At 36.1% G+C, this 15942-nt stretch overlaps 2 protein-coding genes across 2 annotated transcripts in view; one reads left to right on the forward strand and one right to left on the reverse strand.

Annotated features, from left to right (window-relative positions):
• The window catches only part of LOC150107731 (uncharacterized), a 32107-nt gene extending 25937 nt beyond the window's left edge, over nucleotides 1–6170 (reverse strand). The window contains exon 1 of the mRNA XM_090391599.1: nucleotides 6072–6170. Coding sequence (XP_090247725.1) covers nucleotides 6072–6170 — 99 coding nt within the window. The remainder of the gene's footprint in view (nucleotides 1–6071) is intronic.
• Nucleotides 1–15942, forward strand: part of LOC150107730 (protein amalgam-like) — a 347148-nt gene that overhangs the window by 322890 nt on the left and 8316 nt on the right. The gene's annotated exons all lie outside the window — the stretch shown is intronic.

Raw genomic sequence — 15942 nt, forward strand, 5'->3', positions numbered from 1 at the left:
AAAAGAATTTCCTTAAATATTTCTTCCGGATTAGACTGGATCATACTCCAGGTTTTTTATAAAAATGCATTTGTTATAACTCGGACCTACAAACGTGACCCTTAATGGGAAAAGAAAATATTAGAAAGTGCAATAGAATTAGTATATTGTACCGGTTTTCTTCCAAACTGCGTTATTAGTTAGTTTATGATTCGATCACAATCTTGACTGTAGTTTTGCCTGTTAATTTTGTTTCAAATGCTAGATTTGTCTCTTCTATTATTTCTTTTCTTCCCTCTCCCCCTTTTTATATGACTTCATTCCATTAAATGTTGCAAACCTATAGTACCGTGTATGAACTAAGACTTTTTTTTCTAATTTTATTGCTTTTATATAATTTTTACATATTATTTGTTTTTTAGATTCGGAAACATTGCCCTTATTGACCAAACATGAAACTTTTCCAAGCAGTTTCATACCTCCACTAAGCATGTCATTTTATAATGGGCATTGAGATCACCGGTTTAGACTCCATCCCCACGCAGGATCTCGTATACTATCAACAAACCCTGAATTTTAATTTATTTTTTAATATTTTCCTGCTTCCCCAATAATACTAGTTTCTCTCTTTCTTTTTTGGCTAGATGGGTGAAGCAGGAATGCTTTTCATATTCTCTGTTACTGTAGAAGAGAATGTAAGGATGGGGTAATATAGGGCTATATAAGCTCTGATCATGGCAGGAATTTACCGGCAATAGCCGAGCCTGAATTAGAACTTCACTGGCTACAGCATTGCCACCTCCAAGGGTATATTAATCAATGCATCTCACGGTCGATTATACTTCATACCTCCCATATCCAATTATTTTTATTCTTATAGTTCTTATAAGAACTGGGCGATGGACTGAGTCCTTGACTCTTTATCCCGTCATCTGAATGAAGTAAATCTGTGTGGATGGGGTGTTATTGAGCTAAAAAGCTCTAGTCATGGCTGCGTAACGGCAATAGCAGAGCCTCAGTTAAAACTTCATTGGCTACAGCATTGCCATTTATTATATTACCCTGGAAGTCCTAAAAACGACTTTTCTCGACAAGTGGGTCGATCACTCACTAGCAATTATTTTTATTAGTCCTTATAAGGACTGGCTTAAAGGGGCGAAGCAAGAATGCTTTTCATATTCCCCGTTATCTGTAGAGGACAGTGTATGGATAAGGTGTTAATGAGCTATTAAAGCTCTGATCATGGCAGGAGGGTAACAGCAATAGCCGATCCTCAGTTAGAACTTCATTAGCTACAGCATTGCCATCCATTACCCTCCAAGGGTATTGGATTGGACAACCAACCTAATCTCTGCAATCCAATTTTTTTTTTTTATTAATATTCTTCATTTTTAATCATTTATTTGTATTCTTTATAAGAAAAGGTGTCTAAGGAGAAATCCTTTTTTATACTATTAGTTTATTTTTGGAGAATATAATAAAGTTCATAACTAAACTCTTTAAATTTTTATTTTATTATTTAATTATATAGACAGCTGACTTCCTTTAGAGCTTAATTTTTTTAAGCTCTAAAGGAAGCCAGAGACTTTCTATAAATGTTGTTTTTGAATGTATCTCCAATATCTTTTTGTCATTTTTTTTTATTTATTTTTCCAAGCACGGCTTTAAAACAAATTTTGAAGTAAAGTCAGTTGCTAAAAACATTGAAAGCAGTACCGGATTTTCGTAAAGCATCATCCATTGACTGTTCGCCTACATTTTGTAGATAGAAATGCGTTGCTCGGGGATAAAAACAAACACAAAAAAAAAAAAAAAAAAAAAAAACACCCCTCGAGCATCCAATCCTAAAACCATTGTTGCACTGGCAGTTCCCGAAGCTTCTGAAGTGTCATTTTGAGACGAAAGCGAGGCACGTTGATGTCAGCCTACAACTCTGTTAATCTGATATGTTGATGGCTACGACCATCTATCACCTGCCCAACTAAGGATGGAATCGTGCAAAAGCCAGGTATTTGAAATACTTCGTAGAATTCAAAATATTGCTTCTCTATCCCGTTTTTTTTTTTTTTTCGATTGATGTTTTGGAAAGTTCGCTGAGAAGTGTAGGTAGTCTTGCTCGCTTAAAAATTGCAAAGGATTACGTAAGATCGGGCAAGAAATTTAAATAACAAGGGTGGGGGAATAATAATTCCACAAAAGTACAACTGTTGAAATAATAATTAATATTATGAAATATTAATGAAGGTCAGTTTAATAAGCATTGGAGAAAAAATAATCTTTTCTTTTTTAATACGAACTTCCAAAACATTCAAATTTGCAAAATCCACTTCACAATCAATGTCTTTAAAATCGGTTTATTCAATCCGATGTTCCATTATTAAAGAGTCAGTTATACGGTTTCTTTGTTTTAACTTATTGTATTGGAAGCAAGAGAGTCTGCGAACTCAGTGGAAATGGTGTTTGCACTTCTCAGCGCTAAACCACCCGAAGATAGACTTAATGACAAGTCTAGTCGCCGACTAGAGGAATTTTTTGTAAGTCTTTTTCGGAACAGTTCCTGAGTTAGTCGACACTGGCACTGGCAAGCGTTTTTTTTTTTTATGTCCCTGAAATTCGGGTGTTTCATCCTGTAAACTCAAGAAAATCACCGTAGAACCTACACTATTTCACACATTAAAAATATTGTGTTAGGATTGGAAACCACGAGATGGCGGCACTTGCTTAGCCGTTACTTCACTGCGGGGTGCTTAAATTAGTGATAGCCTTGGGACAGTTATCTCTGATTGGCTACCAGTGGAGATTGAACTGCCCATTGTTAGCCAATCAGACATAGCTGGCGAAAAACTATCATTAATTTTAAACGGCATCCGTTGAAGAAAGTACGGCACACAGTTGCCACAATCTTGCAAACTGTTTTGATTATGATTTTTAAATCATAATTTTACTGACTAGGAACACCGAGATAAGGTCAGATAAAAATTTTAATTAAAACACAACTAGTTTCGTCCGACTTCTTCAGGTGTATAAATTATCACAAAAACTGGAAAAATTAGCAAGATAAAACATAAGCTTCTCATATGAACAAGTTAGGAATAACAAGAGTCAAATTTGAACTGGCGTCCGCCTGACAGGTCTAGCGTGAGGCGTTAGTGAGTGGCAACTATCTCGAGAGCGCCAGAACTGAATCACTGCGCTGTGTGAGTCAGGTAAGCTTAGATTACTGTTCATGTGTGAGGGGTCCAGAACTATTTCTTTTGATTCTAAGATGCGTCTTTCTAGTTCGTCAGCGCATTTATAAATATTAGTAGTAAGATTCCAGTCTATCTGGTGTTGACGCTCTTCTAAATTAGAGTTGGCAGAGAAAAGGACGTGACTGGAGAGGGCGCTTGCATGGATTCTTTTGTAGGATATATCACGTTGATGCTCTTCGAGACGTAGTGAGACCGACTTATCGGTTTGCCCATAACTGCAGATGATTATATAAACTCCTGTGAACTGAAGTTGGTTGTGTATTGCTTGGGTTGACTCAGGTGTTAAGAACATTATACCATAGATCATATCGCATCAGGGTGACCACCCAGCGAAAGTATTTTGTACTAACGTATGCAGGAAAAAGGTACTAGATCTAAAAAAAAGTACAAAATTTTTATTTGCTTTCGTTTCACTCTATTTGGGGCATTTTACGATATTACTACCTTATTATCATAGATGAACTCAATGTAAAACCGCTAAATTAAGACATGTACGACAAATATAAAAAGAAAAAAGGTAAAATTCACCTCACTGTAGTCATCTATGAGCCAAGAGCTGCATTGTCAATCATCATAACAGAAATGTAACTCTAGCACTTAATATGTGTATTAATTTACCATATAATTTTTAGTGTTTAAAATAATGTAATATTAAATTTTCAGTTATTTAATATACTATTTACATATACATATATAGAGTTCCCACCCAAATTATAAACATTGGAAGTATTTATTCATTATTTTTATCACGAAATTAATTAACTCTTCGGAAATAGTAAAATCTGTAAGTTCGGAAAGAGGTCCGTGAGTAGACATATCGATACAAAATTAATAACGGAAAACTCACGTACAAAGATTATTTAATAGTATAATTTTCGCCTGTGTGTCACAGGCATCTTCAGTACATTTTAAGCTCAAATTAAACAATAACTGACAACTCCAAAAAGCGCCACCTAAGTAGCTGGTGTAAGATAACTAAAAAGGTCAATAAATATCCTAACAAAAAAAAAATGTATACAATAAAAAATTAGAAAAGATTAGCTGATTTGTAAAGTACTATCTCCCATAAAGGGGATAGACATAAGCCGTCGGATCTGTTTAAGTTAGGAGAATGAAGTAAAGTTTCACATGTTTCTATTCGGCTAGAAGAACACTAGTCTTATATTGAATACTTTAAACCTGAAAAGTCTGGACTTGCAGAACATGCCATCTTCACTATACATAGAGTTCATTGGAGAAAGACAAGAGTCCTTCACAAAAGTCGGTTCCTCATGGAACGCCTTTATAAAGAAACATGTGGAAAACTCTACTTCATTCTCCTAACTTAAACAGATCTGATGGGTTACGTCATCCCCTTTATGGGAGATAGTACTTTACAAATCAGCTAATCTTTTCTAACTTTTTATTGTATACATTTTTTTGTTAGGAAATTTATTGACCTTTTTAGTTATCTTACACCAGATACTTAGGTGGCGCTTTTTGGAATTGTCAGTTATTATTTAATTTTGAGCTTAATGTACTGAAGATGCCTGAGACACACAGGCGAAAATTATACTATTGAATAATCTTTGTACGTGAGTTTTCCGTTATTAATTTTGTATCAGTAAAATCTGTAGCTGATGAATGTTTAAATTTTTCTTTTGTCAAAAGGAGTCCATTCATCAAAGTAGTTTTTTTTTTTTATCAGATTTTCATTGCATTTTTATAAGATAGTTACATTTAGTGCGTCCACAACACTGTATTTTCTTAGCAATTTCACTATCACGAGCAACTGTTTTCAATAGAGTTGGAAGAGTATCCATAAGCCACAAAAGCAGATTGTGTTCCAGGGTCGTTCCGTGGGTTTGCGCCGCCGAAGTGCAAAATTTTTGTGCCCCCCCCCTTCCATTAAAAATTAAAAGATCGCTAAGTCCAGTAACACGTTACGAATCATTTTATTATACTGCACATTAAGAGGAATGTGTAGTAAAATAAAGAAAAAACACAAATAGTAAAAAAAAATCTTATTTTTATATAATAAATAAACATACTCCTGTAATGTAACATGGAACACGACAAAAAAGAAGAAGAGACTCTCAGAATAACTCGGCGTGCAATAGAACGTAGGATTTGTGACATCAGCAAAATGGAACATGTTAGAAACACGGAACTAAGAAAGAGATCAGGCATAAAAGATGTGGTAACTGCAGTATGTGAAAGCAGGATGAGATGAGCAGGTCACATATCTTTTATATGTGACCTGGTAACCAAGAATAAAGAGAAAACCAGAAAGGCCACCTACAAGATGAGAAGAGCCATTAGTGAAATCATGTGAAGAGAGAGGCTCAAGATCTAGATCGTTGGAAGCATCTTTGTGACCTGCACTCATGGAGAAATCCTTAGTGATACACAGGTCCATCAAGAAGAAAAACTCAAGAAACTCCTAGAATTGTGCCTCCCGGGTTCTTTGCACTCCTGTACGGAAGGGACCTGTCTGCATCATATGCACATAATCTTAATTCTGCCTCTTAAATTTATTTTTCCGACTGGTATTTGGAACTGGATTTAAACAATGACATTATACCTAGTGTGCTTCTTTCAGATTCTACATTCTGCTAGTGTTTTGGAGTGTTTGCATAAAGAATCAATAGATATTTGCTACCATTAATGCTTATGTCACAAAATTTACAATAAGCAGTGTGTTCTTTACTTTTACCTGAACTGATCCAGGATTTAAGAATGGGATCCTCCAATCATTCTTCTTTGAATGTTTGCTTATATGATTTTTCATCTTTTTAGATGAACCTTGTAAACCTGAATCTGAATCATAACTATTATCACTTTCTCTTCTATCTGAATTACCTGTGTCAGAAGTGGTTTCTTGTGAGTGGGAAGGGCTGGCATTGATATCTTCACTTTCAATGGCTCGTTTATTACTTTACTGACTGATATACTACACATTTTCCCTTGAGATTTAGAATCAAATTTAAATTTAGAAAGTTTTTCTTGCCAGTTGTCCATGTTTAAAAAGAAAATCTAAATAATAATATTTTCGAAGAACAATAAAAGAAGTTTTTGTTAATAAAATACTGGACTTGTTATAACGCGCGAGAAGTGTTTGAACAGCGAAGAAAATATTTTCATTGGCTAATGCCAGTCGGAAAGCGTGAGTATACGGAATCGGAGGGGGGGGGAGAGAAGAATAGCGAACAGTGAGAGGGATAGGAAAAAAAGAGAAATCATTCTTGAATCACTGAATGTGATATATGGGAAGGTGGGATTAGAGAAAAATATTAAACTCATATGTCTAACTCTCATGTTGTTATTATTATTATTATTATTCGGAAGGAAAAAGTACCAGATCTGTTGGTGAACGTACTAGAACACTAAAAATTTATAAAAAGTACTAGATCTAGTACGAAAGTACTAGTGGTCATCACTCTGAATCGCATACAACTTTCAATATCTAAGTTTCAACACCAGTAGTAGGGTAGGCACTAATAACCAGATCAAGATCAAGATATGATAAGGAATCGTGACGCGATTGGTTGTTCATCTGATGACATCATTGTGTGTGTGTGTGATATCATGGGTTTGAAATGTTTGGAATTTCCCTGGGGGTATATGTGTCAATGGTTTCAGTTCTTGTGTTTTGATTCGCGTATGGAATTATGGGTGATGGTAGAGATAAGGATTCGTGTCGTGATTGGCAGGACACTTTTAACCCGATCAAGATCAAGATAGGATAATCTTGATGATAACAACATAGATGATAACAACAAACAAACGTGAATGTTTGTTGTTATCATATGAAGATAAGTGACGTCATTTGTTAGTTGTAATTAAGTGACTTCATTTGTTAGTTGTAAATAACTGACGTTATTGTTTTGAATGGAAAGGAAGATATATTAGTGGATATATCTTCCGTGTCGTGATTGGTGGGACACACTTTTAACCAGATCAAGATAAGATAAGGGATCGTGACATGGATGTGTGCTATTATGGAGTTTGGAATTTCTCTTGGGTCCCACTTCTGTCACGGACATCACGTGGTGTGTTCGTTCACGTGTAGTATTGTGGATGATATTTAGAGATAAGAATCGTGACGTTATGTGTTAGGAAATTTCTGGGGAACACATGGTGTTTTGGTTTGCCTATGGAATTGTGGGCAATATTTTTAAGATAAGATATCTTGGAATTTTCCCAGCGTGACACTCACATCCATCAGTGTCGTCATGTTTTGTCTTTGGTTGTCTATAGATGGCTGTACTAATTTTCCTATACAGTTTGTGATATTTCTTTCCTGTTAAAGGGTGGGAATTCTTAGAGTAAAGTTGTGATGGCAGCAGTGATTAGGCTTTTCTGAATAATTAATTATATGCTGATTTCCCTCAAACACACACTTTTTTATATACCTCATACATATTTTATTCTATATTCATATTCTAAAGACTATGGGAATTCTTAGAGTATAGTAGAGCCTAGTGACGCCAGCGTTTATGCATTTCTGAATAATTTAATTATATGCTGGTGTCCCTCCACTTTTTTTTCAATAGCTCTTACATATTTTATTCTATATTCATATTCTAAAGACTATGGGAATTCTTTCTAGAAATTCTAATGAGAATTTTAATTACTTATAGACTTTCCAGAATGGTACTTCTAAATGCGAATATTCCAAAAAAGATATTCCAAAATAGTTGAATTTTATATCCACAGCACAACACAAACGCTCACAGAGAACAATATTTCTGTAGATATCCAGAAAATATAGTTGACTACATTTTAGATTTCAACCCGTTTGGTTCAGTTCGTTTTCTTGGAGATGACTCATTAATTCCCAGTCTTAGTTTTCGACCTCTATCACACGATGGAACTGTTTGTATTAATCATCCTGTAATACATGAGTTGAAGTATTGCTTAAAAGGTATCATTTTCAAATTGGTTGGATGTTTGTCAAATACTTACATATGACAAAGTGATTAGCATTCACATGATTGTGATGACACATATATCATAAAAGTAGTCATTCCTGATTAAGGATTTTATACACTTATTGTTTTCAAGTAGATGGCTTGTTTGTTTGTTTAAATTTGTGTAGCTAGGAAACTGGAATTCATTTCAAATGAATATTAGCTCTATAATATATATACTTTGTTAATTTCTATGTTAACTTTTATTTGACTGTAATATTATTAACAAATTGTATTTACTGAATCTAACATACAGAAATTAAACAAAGTGGAAAATACAGTATTTTTTTCTTTTTCTTCTGATTTCACATTTGTGCTGATGTTCGTAGTCTATGATTTCCCACTGGTGCTTAAGTATAATTCACATGATTTTTCTCCGTGTGACATTTCAAAACAAGTTGAACTATGGTGCTTACATAGTTCAATTATGTAAAACTCATTTCCGTTTGTCCCAAATGACTGTTGTCCTCTCATCCCGACATTTATTTCACAGTAGGGATATTTATATATATATACTTTAACACAATTACTATATTAGGTATTCTTTCCAATACAAATAGGTAATTATTTATTCTTATTTCAAATGAAAATTAGCTCACTAAGAAAGAAAAAAATGTTTGCGCTATTAATTATATGAAGAGCCAAAGGCTTCAATTCGGCGACATAAACTTATTTAAGTTAAGGGATATTACATCCCATATTGTTTCATTGCCAAATAAGAAACTCAAAGAGTTTCATGCCGAATATTGTAAGCAAATACCTGGATAGTGTTACAACTGACCCTTTAGGGAGTGCAACACTGAGGCAACTCAGGGCAATGGTGGAGCAAGCTCTGATCACTATTCTTGATACTTCCCCATAATGTGAAACCCAGATCTTAGGAGCTGTATTACTGTTCTATATTATGAGTGAGAGAAGTTCACTATCCAGACTTGTTTCAACCTTATGTATAGGTGAAGCGGGCTCTAAAAATAAGACGATCCCGAAAGATCGCCCAACTCAGCGATGTTCCATTCGATGACAGATTCACCCTGTCACTGAGAAGAACTTCTCAGCATTCCCACCACCAAGCAGAGCCATAATCTTAGTGGTGGCCCCACTCATAGACAGGCAAAAACCTACCGTCACGTGGAGCCTCTCAAAGCCAGATCTTCCCCGCACCGGTTTCCACCCTCATTGGTGTCTCATCAGTGAGTAGGTAGACCTAGAAATACCAATTTTCCTTATAGTCCTTATAAGGACTGGCTTAAAGGGGCGAAGCAAGAATGCTTTTCATCTTCCCCGTTATCTGTAGAGGACAGTGTAGGGATAAGGTGTTATTGAGCTATTAAAGCTCTGATCATGGCAGGAGAGTAACAGCAATAGCCGAGCCTCAGTTAGAACTTCATTGGCTACAGCATTGCCATCCATTACCCTCCAAGGGTATTGGATTGAATGAATCAATCACCGCATCTCACGGTCGATTGATCCACCTCGATCCAATACCAATTTTGTAGCAAACAGAACTTACATATACTCTACTATGAGAATTGCCAAGAAGGTGTCCAAATAAACTATTAATTATATGAAGAGCCACAGGCTTCAATTTGGTGACATAAACTTATTTAAGTTAAGGGATATTACATCCCATATTGTTTCATAGCTGAATAAGAAACTTAAAGAGTATCATGCCGAATATAGTAAATATATAAAGTTTGGCGAGTCCAAGCATAAGCAAATACCTGGATAGTGTTACAACTGACCCTTTAGGGAGTGTAACACTGAGGCAACTCATGGCAAAAAAATGTTTACCCTCAAATAAATATTTATGATCACAGCAAACAAGAAATTCATCAGTTCTTTCAAAGTTTTGAAATTTATGCAAATATTGTTTTCAGCATTTGGTATCATTTAAATGAAGAATTGTTGTGGTTATTAAGTTCATTAATGTTTTTTTTTTATTTTCTCTTCCAATGACGAGTATTGTTTGATATATGGATGTTGATTCACTTGATTTTATCTACACACGATAAAATCGATTCCTTTTTTCTACAGCAATCTTTTTAAGAGTTTTAGTAACATGTTGGTCTAAAATATCTAATGTCTCTCTGTAAAATAACCAAACTCTAACAGTATTGTGACTTTTCAGGTGAAATCTTCTCCACTAAAATTCTGGCTATTAATTTAATACCCGATTATTCCTTTTGCTTCCAAGAGTTGACAGTTTCTTGAAATATTTGAGGGCTTTGAACAAATAAGACTTTAAATTCATTGAGTCATAAAAAGTCTGTAGTTAGTTTGTGGCATGAAATTTCACAAGGAGGAATAAAATGTTATGGTCTTACTTAAATTTGTATAACACATCAATGACACCCAATTTGTTCATTTAAATTTACACATTTTATTTGAGGGAAATATTATTTACAAATTGTATTTACTGAATCTAACAAAGAGAAAATAAATAAAGTGGAAAATACAATCTATTTTCTTTGTTCCTTAATCTTCTTATTGTTAAATTTGCACTGTTCTTCAAAGGTTCTTCCCATGCTTGTGGAATTGCCATGATGTGGTTTTTGACAATGTGACTCCCATCTGAAAGTTAATTTTCATTTGGTGATTATTGGAAAAAAAATGCATTTTTTTGCCCTCCAAAGTTATCAGTATCAGTTGGAGGTGACATCCCTAAAAGATATCTGCAAATGAGAAGCTTGCTCATCTCCACTAGGCTGAGCAGACATTTCCTGGTGGAGAGAGGGATGAGGGATTAGTGTATGGGGTGGGGGAACATTGCAGGGAAGCGTTTCTTTCTCTTTTTTTCGCTCTGCATTTATCATTATCAGTTGGAGGTTCCCCCCCCAAAGTTATCAGTATCATTTGGAGGTTACATCACTAAAAGATATCCGGAAATGATGAGCTCCACTTGCCTGAGCAGACATCTTCTGGAGGAGAGGGGGACAATAAGGAACTGATGGGGTTAGGGAGTGGGGTAGGGGAGTCAATTGGGACAAACGGAAATGAGTTTTACATAATTGAACTATGTAAACACCATAGTTCAACTTGTTTTGAAATGTCACATGGAGAAAAATCACGTGAATTATACTTAAGCACCAGTGGGAATTCATACACTATGAACATCAGCTCAAATGTGGAATCAGAAGAATAAGAAAAAAAATACTGTCTTTTTCACTTTATGTACTTTCTGTATGTTAGGTTCAGTAAATACAATTTGTTAATAATATTACAGTCAAATAAAAGGTAACATAGAAATTAACAAAGTATATATATAATACAGCTAATATTCATTTGAAATAAATTCCAGTTTCCTAGCTACACAAATTGTAAACAAACAAACAAGCCATCTACTTGAAAACAATAAGTGTATATAAAATCCTTAATCAGGAATGACTAATTTTATGATATATGTGTCATCACAATCATGTGAATGCTAATCACTTAGTCATATGTAAGTATTTGACAAACATCCAACCGTGGGAAAATGATACCTTTTGAACAATACTGCAACTCATATATTACAGGATGTGATTATTACAAACAGTTCCATCATGTGATAGAGGTCGAAAACTAAGGCCGGAAATTAATGAGTCATCCCCAAGAAAATGAACAGAACCAAACGGGTGGAAATCTAAAATATAGTCAACTACATTTTCTGGTTATCTACAGAAATATTGTTCTCTGTGAGCGTTTGTGTTGTGCTGTGGATATAAAATTCAACTATTTTGGAATATCTTTTTTGGAATATTCGCTTATAGAAGTGCCATTCTGGAAAGACTATAAGTAATTTAAATTCTCATTAGAATTTCTAGAAAGAATTCCCATAGTCTTTAGAATATGAATATAGAATAAAATATGCATGAGCTATGGAAAAAAAGTCTTGTAATATTCACATTTTTAAAGCCATTCTGGAAGGACTGTTAGTAATTTAAATTATCATTAGAATTTCTAGAAAGAATTCCCATAGTCTTTAGAATATGAATGTAATATATATCGGCTATGGAAAAAAAAGTGTGTGTTTTAGGGACACCAGCATATAATTAAATTATTCAGAAAAGCATAAACGCTAGGGACACTAGACTCTACTATACTCTTAGAATTCCCATCATCTTTAGAATATGAATATAGAATAAAATATGTATGAGCTATGTAAAAAAAAATAAAGTGTGTGTTTGAGGAACTCCAGCATATAATTTAATTATTCACAAAATCCTAAACCCTCCTGCCACTAGACTCTACTATATTCTAAGAATTCCCATAGTGTTTAGAATATGAATATAGAATAAAATATGTGTGAGGTATGTAAAAAAAAATTGTGGGTTTGAGGGACACCAGCATATAATTAAATTATTCAGAAAAGCCTAATCACTGCCGTCATCACGACTCTACTCTAAGCATTCCCACCCTTTAACAAGAAAGAAATACCCCAGACTGTATTGGATAATTAGTACAGCCATCTATAGACAACCAAAGACAAAACATGACGACAATGACGGATGTGAGTGTCACCCTGGGAAAATTCTAAGATATCTTATCTCAAAAGCATCGCCCAAAATTCCATAGTCAATCCAAAACACCATGTGATATCACAGAGACATATGTTCCCCAGAAATTTCCAAACACATAACGTCAAGATTCTTATCTCTAAATATCACAAAAAAAAACACTACGTGAACCCAACACACCACGTGATGTCCCTGACAGAAACGGGACCCCAGCGAAATTCCAAACTCTATAATAGCACACATCCATGTCACGATCCCTTATCTTATCTTGATCTGGTTAAAAGTGTCCCACCAATCACGACACGATTCCTTATCCACTAATATATATTCCTTTCCATTCAAAAAAATAATGTCAGTCATTTACAACTAACAAATGACGTCACTTATCTTCATCTGATAACAACAAACATTCACGTCACTCTACCATCACCCATAATTCCATACGCGAACCAAAACACAATAACTGAAACCATTGACACATATATCAACAGGGAAATTCCAAATGTTCTAAACCCATGATGTCACGCGCACAAAGACGTCATCAGATGAACAACCAATCACGTCATGATTCCTTATCTTATCTTGATCTCGTTATTAGTGCCTACCCTACTACTACTAACACCATCTTTAACTAAATTAAATTTAACATTATTCTAGTTACAAATGACAATATTAAATTTAGCATTGTGCTAGTTCTTATCCTTATAATTACTGGCTTAAAGGGGCGAAGCAAGAATGCTTTTTATCTTCCCTGTTATTTGTAGAGGACAGTGTAAGGATAAGGTGTTATTGAGCTGTATAAAGCTCTGATCATGGCAGTAGGGTAACAGCAATAGCCAAACCTCAGTTAGAACTTTATTTCCTACAGCATTGCCATCGATTACCTTCCCAGGGTACCCATTTTAGTCGCCTCGTACGACATGCATGAGCTACATTGGGAATACTTAAGTAAAGCCAAGTGTAAAAATTTTGACGATCCATAGACCACTGCATAGTGGCCGAAAGATCGTCCAACTCAGCGTTGGCTCTACTCAGTGATGGACCCCCCCCACCAGCGCTCATATTCCAGGTAAAAGCATCCACCGATAAAGCCCCTCAGCAAACCTGGCCAGAGGACTCAAAATATGCACTCCCAGGCAACCCTCCTGAAATCTAAGCACCCCCCCCTCACCAGGAACGAAATTCCTGGAAGAAACCTGAGAGAGCAAAACTCTCGACGTTCTGCGTCCATTTAGTCGCCTCTTACGACATGCTTCGATTTGCATTGGTGAAACTTGTAAGTAAAGCCAATCTCTAAAAATTAAGACGATCCCTAGACCACTCAATAGTGGCCAAAAGACCTGCCATCTCAGCGTTGGCTCCACTAAATGATGGCCTTCCACCCACTACCACCACCATCGAGCAGAACCGCTCAAATTCCGAAGAAAAGCATTCCCCGACAAAGCCCCTCACCGGCTGTGCCGGAAAACACCTTCCCCGGAGACTCAAATTGCTCCCTTAAGGCAAAAACCTGAAGAGAGAGAACTCAAACTCTCGAATCTCAGCGTCCATTTAGTCACCTCTTACGACATGCTTGGATTTGCATTGGTGATACGTAAGTAAAGCCAATCTCTAAAATTTAAGACGATCCCTAGATCACTCAATTGGTGCGATTCTTATCCCGGCCACCACATGAGTATCATTGTGCTCGTTCTTAAAAGAACTGGGAGATGGACTGAGTCCTTGACTCTTTATCCCGTCATCTGAATGAAGAAAATCTGTGTGGATGGGGTGTTATTCAGCTAAAAAGCTCTAGTCATGGCTGGGTAACGGCAATAGCCAAGCCTCAGTTAAAACATCATTGGCTACAGCATTGCCATTCGTTACCCTGGAACTCTTCTTGTGCTAGTCCTTATAAGGACTGGCTTAAAGAGGCGAAACAAGAATGCTTTTCATATTCCCCATTATCTGTAGAGAACAGTGTAGGGATAAGGTGTTATTGAGCTATTAAAGCTCTGATCATGGCAGGAGGGTAACAGCAATAGCCGAACCTCAGTTAGAACTTCATTGGCTACAGCATTGCCATCCATTCCCCTCCAAGAATATGTTAATCACCGCATCTCACGGTCGATCCCATCCTCCTTGTGCTAGTTCTTAAAAGAACTGGGAGATGGACAGAGTTCTTGACTCTTTATCCCGTCATCTGAATGAAGAAAATCTTTGTGGATGGGGTGTTATTGATCTACAGGCTCAAGTCATGGCGCTGGGTAACTGCAATAGCCGGGCCTCAGTTAAAACTTCATTGGCTACACCATTGCATTTGATACCCTGGAAGTCTTAAAAAGGACTTTTGTCCAATGCCTTTTGTGCTAGTTCTTAAAAGAACTGGGCGATGGACTGAGTCCTTGACTCTTTATCCCGTCATCTGAAAAGAAAATCTGTGTGGATGGAGTGTTGTTGAGCTAAAAAGCTCTAGTAATGGCTGGGTAACGGCAATAGCCGAGCTTCAGTTAAAATTTCATTGGCTACAGCATTGCTATTTGTTACCCTGGAAGTCCTAGAAAGGACCCGATCTTTTGTGCTAGTGACAATTGACATTTATTCTTTAAGGGTGAAGCAAAATGCTTTTCATATTCCCCGCTATCTGTCGTGGTTACAGTGAGGGTAAAATTTACGAGCAGTTTGCTCGCCCTGAATGGGCATGGAGATTATGTATCGCTATAGGAGGCTAATATAGTTTTTGGTCTTCTATATTTAAATATGTCCGTTGGCTCGTATGCTGCAGCTTGTTGAACCAAATCGTTGGGATGTGTGGACGTCTTTAGAAAAAATTTGGAAGCTAAGGATTGTAGATAAGAGAGAATATAGGGAATATTTGTATCTTTTGTGCTAGTTCTTTATCCTTATAAGGACTGGCTTAAAAGGGCGAAGCAAGAATGCTTTTCATATTCCCCGTTATCTGTAGAGGACTGTGTAGGGATGAAGTGTTTTTGAGCAATTAAGGCTCTGATCATGGCAGGAGGGTAACAGCAACAGCCGAGCCTCAGTTAGAACTTCATTGGCTACAGCATTGCGATCCATTACCCTCCAAGGGTATTGGACTGAATGAATCAATCATCGTCCATCCTCCCATTTGTGCTAGTCCTTATAGTCCTTATAAGGACTGGCTTAAAGGGGCGAAGCAAGAATGCTTTTCATATTCCCCGTTATCTGTAGCGGACAGTGTAGGGATAATGTTATTGAGCTATTATTAAAGCTCTGATCATGGCAGGAGGGTAACAGCAA

The sequence above is a fragment of the Typopeltis vanoorti genome, chromosome 4, assembly GCF_054136105.1.
Source record: "Typopeltis vanoorti isolate ZY-2024b chromosome 4, IOZ_Tvanoo_1.0, whole genome shotgun sequence".
Taxonomy (NCBI): Eukaryota; Metazoa; Arthropoda; class Arachnida; order Uropygi; family Thelyphonidae; genus Typopeltis; species Typopeltis vanoorti.